This window comes from Lepidothrix coronata, unplaced genomic scaffold (genome assembly GCF_001604755.1).
Source record: "Lepidothrix coronata isolate B3197 unplaced genomic scaffold, Lepidothrix_coronata-1.0 Scaffold130, whole genome shotgun sequence".
In the NCBI taxonomy this organism is placed as follows: Eukaryota; Metazoa; Chordata; class Aves; order Passeriformes; family Pipridae; genus Lepidothrix; species Lepidothrix coronata.
In genome coordinates, this window is record NW_016690310.1 from 838,161 (window position 1) to 844,740 (window position 6,580).

At 42.4% G+C, this 6,580-nt stretch overlaps 1 protein-coding gene across 2 annotated transcripts in view; it reads left to right on the top strand.

The window, feature by feature from the left end:
- Positions 1-6,580, top strand: part of SHANK2 (SH3 and multiple ankyrin repeat domains 2) — a 330,841-nt gene that overhangs the window by 308,291 nt on the left and 15,970 nt on the right. For both annotated transcript variants that reach the window (XM_017826777.1, XM_017826778.1), the window contains 4 exons: positions 1,155-1,214; positions 1,446-1,576; positions 2,837-2,948; positions 4,046-6,449. In XM_017826777.1, the coding sequence (XP_017682266.1) occupies positions 1,155-1,214; positions 1,446-1,576; positions 2,837-2,948; positions 4,046-6,449 (2,707 nt within the window). The remainder of the gene's footprint in view (positions 1-1,154; positions 1,215-1,445; positions 1,577-2,836; positions 2,949-4,045; positions 6,450-6,580) is intronic.

Genomic DNA, 6,580 nt, shown 5'->3' on the forward strand with positions numbered 1-6,580 from the left:
CCATTTAAAATACCATCCTTGCATCAGCCAGATCTACTGTTTAGAGGGATCAAAAGCTCTTTTCCTCCTGCCTTATTCCCATCCATATCAATATCCAGGGCCCTGAGTGCGCTGCTCTCCTGTGAGAGGTAAAACTTAAATCCCTAAATCCAATACTTGACATAGTAACACTGCCAAAAAAAATGGTGGTTTGTTTTTTTTTTTTTTTAATCTATAGTACCCTAATGAAGTAGCTACCCTTGTTTGCTGAAGCAAATAATCAATTCTTTGGGAGATGGATTTAATTGCTGAAAAGTAACATTGCTCTAACTCGCGTTGTGGAAGCCCAGGAGCCAGGCTAAGGTATTCCACTCACATAAACACCACAGGCTATGTAACTAATCCTTACTTTGGTGAAACTTCAAAGGAAAAGACACTAAATTAACATGCTACAGGGAAGCAAATGCCATGGAAGGTGTAGCAAGGAAACCTGTTGGTATGATTCAATTTTGGATTCTAGCACAGATTCAAAACTCAAACTATTCTGGTGGCTTAGGCTACTTGTTTAATTTCTCCATGCCTTGGTTTCACAGCAGTAGAAGGGGCAAAAAAAGGAACTGTCAGGCAATAATTAGTTGATTATATGGTACTTCGAGGTCTTCAGTCTGAGGGAGTAACCTAATGTATTAAGTGCTAATGGAGCTTGTTCATGACCAAAGTTGGAGACGGGGCTAACACCAGCACTCAGCTTTGGAACATTATGAATAAAGTTCTCCCCATATTTTACCATCATGTCATATGGTAGATCAGAATCCCAAATCCAAATGTTGAAACTCTCATTCAGACTTGGACTTTGCCTATTTGGTCTATTTCTGACCACAACTAAATACATTCTCAAGCCATCCAGTTATTAAAATAAAAAAAAACCCACATATAAAAGTTTCATTTAAACAAATAATGCAGTTAGTAATGCCGGTCTACGAGTCTAAGAGTGTGAATAAATTAGAACGTTATTACTTGAGGGGAATAGGCATAAAAGAGCACTTCTGGAGTACTTGTTATTGTCCAAAATATCACTGAAATTCTGATGACTAAGTACAGTCTGCTTATCTCTATTTGAAACAGTGCTGTACGGATTCATTATTTCTAAAGGTCTTCTTTCCATTTCTATATAGATATTCTCCCTTCACATTTTGAAGGTTTGAAGAAGAGGATTGTTTTTCGAGTCACACTAAGTAAACATTAAATGCATGCAGGCTTAAAACTAAAGCATGCATGTTATGTAGCAGCAATAAAAAGTGCTCGGCTTGCACGACTTATGATGCTCAAGCGTTGCCTTGTTAAAATGCCAAAAAAATTTTTCTTTGCATTTTTTTGAAATGTAAATCTCTTCCTTTGACCCTGCAATACTTTTCAGTTTCTTTGGACGAATGATATTTATTTTACTGAACACTTTTATATTACAGATAAGGTGGATGAAATAGTACCAGTTTCCAAGCCATCAAGAATTGCAGACAATGCAGCTGTGGACTCGAGAGTGGCAACGATAAAACAGAGGCCTTCTAGTAGATGTTTTCCCTCAGCTACAGATATGAATGTGAGTGGGAGCTATGAAGTGCTGCTTTCATTTCTGGAACTGGTTGCAGGGGGTCTTTTGGCTTTAGATATTCATTTTACTTTTATTATCTTGTAACTTTTAAGGCGTGGTCTACGCTGCATTTCTAGTAATAGTTTTGGGACAGAACAGTCTACATACCCCTATAAAACCTTTCTCATTATGTCCTCATATTTATTCTGAGACTGTCACACCAACAGCATTGCTTCCTCAGTGTTACTCAAGCAGATGTGAACTTGAGCTGGTGAGAGCCCAGCAAGTTCTGAACTTGAAAGTGTCATTACAACACGAAGTCTAAGTTAAAAAAACATGCTGAAAAAAAAAGGTATGCTATTTCAGTTTCAGCACCAGAGTTAGTGCAGCCACATCATCCCCACTAATGCAAAAGTTTCTTCTACTGCAGGTTTTTATTGTCCTAATGGCATATATAATACCTCAATTAAATAATGCACGATGATTTGTAAGTGAAAAATTGACATTAATATTATAGCACTTATTAAAAATTAAACTCCAGAACTCTGAAACTGAATTGTTCAGTTGTAGGATTTGCTCTCACAAAACTTTGCATGTGAAAAAATAATTGGTTTTATTGCATTTTAGATATATTTTTCCATTACCCATCTTTCTGAAAGAGCATCAGTCCTGATGTAACAAGCACTTTCTGTTTGCAGCAGCTCAGAGTGGAAGGAAATTAAGGCTATTCTAAGAGGTAGAGTACAAATAGTTTTGTGATGAGGAGGAACAATTGAGAGCACTGGGATTCAGGTGGCATTCCTCAGTTCCCAGCTGAGATGCTGACTGCCAGTGTAACCTTGCACAAGACACCTTGAGTCTGTGAAAGACTCCAAGAATAGCTCTGGTCTTCAGAAGTGAAGGGAGATCACACAGAGGGAGCATTAATAGCTACAGGGTGTGTGGTTGGGTTTTTGGAACTGAATGAATTAAAATGCAGTTGCTCATGCTTACAATTTCTTACGGCACTCAAAATGTGCTGGAAACTTTAATATATTGCCTTGTAAATAATTTTAAGGAAATACACTTACAGCTGCTGTCACTTTATATAAATAAAGCCCTTCCCTTTCTGTTCCCCTCCTCCCTAGAATAACACTATTTTTTTTATTTTCCGTAGGAATTCTAAGTAAAAGGGATAGTGGATTAGCAGCTATGACAGAAGAGTTATTTACATGTGAGAGAGACATTCGTGCTTTAACGCTTATGGGGTTTCTGTTTGCTTTTTTGTAGTCCATGTATGAGAGACAGGGTATTGCCGTGATGACGCCCACTGTACCAGGGAGTCCTCAAGGTCCGTTTCTGGGTATACCTCGGGGTACAATGAGGAGACAAAAATCTATAGGTAAAATGCTTCTCATGTATAGTTTGCCTGTGCATTAATCATATACTTGTAGTAACTTTACTTCTTTCTTAAAGCATAGTCCTCCAACACCTTTGCCTCAGTGAGTGACTATTTAATTTTTGTACAAAGTTCATGAGAAAAGAAGTTTACGTGTAAAGTGATGTAATTTCCACATTCTGCTTTGATGGCAGCAGGCAACTATGGAATTATAATTTAATTGTTTTCTTTAGAATGTTGCCTCTAACAAGGAAAAAAAAAGATCAGTACAAGCCCTTTGCAAAGCATTGGGGCAAAACGTTATCCCTTTTTTCTTTGTTATTGAGGTAAAAGCACTGTAATGCTGTGTAGTTTACAAAGCAATCCTCTTGATCAAACAGACTAAAATTCTCCTTTTTTTCATATCAAATTACGGCAATAGATGGTTTTACAATAAAGAAAGGAAGAACAGACCCAAACAGACCAAATTTGGGTTTGCTTTTTTCTTGGTAGTAATCTTAGTAGTGATTTTTGTCAATTTAGAAACACATTATGTTGATGTAAAATTAGCATCCAAATTACCCCAGTATTACCTGGTTTATTTGTGTTAAAAGCTGTATTTGTAATAATATAATGTCATCCTTTGTAAGGAAACATTATGATTTTTGTCCTCAATAGGATCTTCACAGTTCCCTTGCTAAATTCCAAATGCATCTTAAAAATTCATTAGGTTTCCAAGTTGCATTATTATATGCATTTTATAGAGTGCTAGAGCAAGGCAGAAGCTACTCTTCTGCACAGAACATCTTCCCTCTTCAGTAATTTTCATAGAAAATGTGCTTCTCTACAGCTACCTTGATGATACATAAGCCCCAAACATTTGCCTACACATCAGTGATCAGTTTAATTAAAACTCTGTAGCGTCCTTTTCAATTCTGACATATGGAAGTCCAACAGGAAAGAATTCCTATGTAGGAATCAACCAAAAGACCTCCTTTAGAATTTTGCATATGCCTTGTGTCATGGGAAATGCACCCCAGCATTTTGGTTTGGATACAGTAATAATGCAGAGGGATCCCAGTGGAAGACAGTGTTTTAAATATACTTTCTGATTTTTTTAGGAATAACAGAGGAAGAACGACAGTTTCTGGCTCCTCCTATGCTGAAGTTTACCAGAAGTCTCTCAATGCCTGACACCTCTGAAGATATCCCACCACCACCACAGTCCTTACCTCCTTCACCACCGCCACCTTCTCCCTCTCTGTACAACTCCCCCAAATCCCTGACAACAAGGAGCTATGGAACTATTAAACCTCCATTTAACCAGAATTCAGGTGCAAAAATTTCCTTGGTTAGGCCTGAGAGCGTGGGAACAATGATAAGGGACAAAGGGATCTATTACAGACGAGAGCTGGACCGATACTCTCTGGACTCAGAAGACCTGTACAGTCGAAGTGCTGCATCTCAGGCAAATTTCAGGAACAAGAGGGGTCAGATGCCAGAAAATCCATATTCTGAGGTTGGGAAGATTGCAAGCAAAGCAGTTTACGTGCCGGCCAAACCAGCGAGGCGGAAGGGGATGCTGGTGAAACAATCCAACGTTGAGGACAGTCCAGAAAAGACCTGCTCTATTCCAATCCCAACAATCATTGTGAAAGAGCCATCCACCAGCAGCAGTGGGAAAAGCAGCCAAGGGAGCAGCATGGAGATCGATCCTCAGTCTTCAGAGCAACCGGGGCAGCTCCGGCCCGATGACAGCTTGGGTGTCAGCAGTCCGTTCGCAGCAGCCATTGCAGGGGCAGTGAGGGACAGGGAAAAGAGGCTGGAAGCAAGGAGGAATTCTCCAGCCTTCCTTTCCACAGACCTGGGAGATGAGGATGTTGGGCTAACCCCGCCAACACCACGCATGAGGCAATCTAAGTTCACCGATGAAGCAATGTTCAGTAGCGAGGATGGTTTCAGACAGCTCATGTCGCCATCGCCTATTCCTGCACCCAGAGAGCCTGAAAGTCTCTTTAATAGCAGTGAGCCCAGCAATCAGAGTGACTCAAGGACATTAAATGTTTCGTCCAAAATAAAAGGTACTGACAATAGTGCAGTGGCAGCCAAGTCCACGAACGCATCCAGCCCGGAGAGTTACGTGCACCCGGTCACAGGGAAGCTGTTGGATCCAAACTCACCACTAGCCCTCGCGCTCTCTGCCAGGGACAGAGCCATGAAAGAACAAACACAGCAGATTCCAGGCAAAGGAGATGCTGTCAAAACAGACCTTAACAAACCGCTTTACATTGATACAAAGCTGAGACCCAACATGGAAACAACTTTTCCTGTTACTGCCACTGTCACGAGGCAAAACACCCGTGGCTTGTTGAGACGGCAGGAGACTGAGAACAAGTATGAAACAGATGCAGGGAAAGAAAAGAAAGCTGAGGAGAAGAAGAACATGTTGATAAACATTGTGGATACCTCACAGCAGAAGTCAGCTGGCTTGTTGATGGTTCATACTGTGGACACAGTGAAGTCAGACGATATGGCTGAAGATGAGGAGGAAAAGGAAGCTGAGATGGAGCCAAGTCCTGAAAACTCCCCGCCAGAGAGGGTAGAGGGGAGCAAGGAAGTGGAAGAAAGTGAGCTGAACACACCTGCTGCACCTGAGCCACCGGCATCTCCCTGCAAAACCATCGTGGCAGCAAGCTCTGTCGACGACCCCGTCATCCTGCCCTTCCGCATCCCCCCACCACCCTTGGCATCGGTGGATATTGATGAAGAGTTTATGTTCACTGAGCCATTGCCCCCTCCCTTGGAGTTTGCCAACAGCTTTGATATCCCCGACGACCGCACGGCTCCCGGGTCGGCTCTGACAGACCTGATCACGCAGAGGAAGAATGGCACACCCTTCCCCCCCAGCCAGCCAACAAATTCCCTAGACAGCAAAAAGCAAGTGGGTCTTTCAAACTGTTTGCCTGCCTCCTTTCTGCCACCCCCTGACAGCTTTGATAACATCACTGACTCTGGGATTGAGGAGGTAGACAGCCGAAGTAGTAGTGACCATCACTTAGAGACAACCAGCACTATCTCAACGGTGTCCAGCATCTCTACCTTATCCTCAGAAGGGGGGGAGAATGTGGATACTTGTACAGTCTATGCAGATGGGCAAACATTTCTGGTGGACAAACCCCCAGTACCTCCTAAGCCAAAAATGAAGCCCATAATCAACAAAAGCAATGCACTTTACAAGGACGCGCTGATCGAGGAGACTGTGGACAGCTTTGTGATCCCTCCTCCCGCTCCGCCCCCGCCTCCCATCAGTGCCCAGCCCAACATGGCTAAAGTTGTTCCCCAAAGGACATCCAAGCTATGGGGGGATGTGCCGGAGGTGAAAAGCCCGATTCTCTCAGGCCCCAAGGCTAATGTTATAAGTGAATTGAACTCAATACTCCAGCAAATGAACAGAGAGAAATCCTCAAAGCCAGGGGAGGGATTGGAGTCACCGACTGGAACAAAGACTGCAAGTCTCAGTACAAGGTAAAAGTAATTAACCAAATAATTTCCTGATAAAGGCTTGATTTTTTTGCCAACCCCTCACTAACCTCTCACCGCTGCGACCCGGGTTCAATTCCCAGCCCCCTGGGCAGATGGAGCTCGTCAGCCCTGTG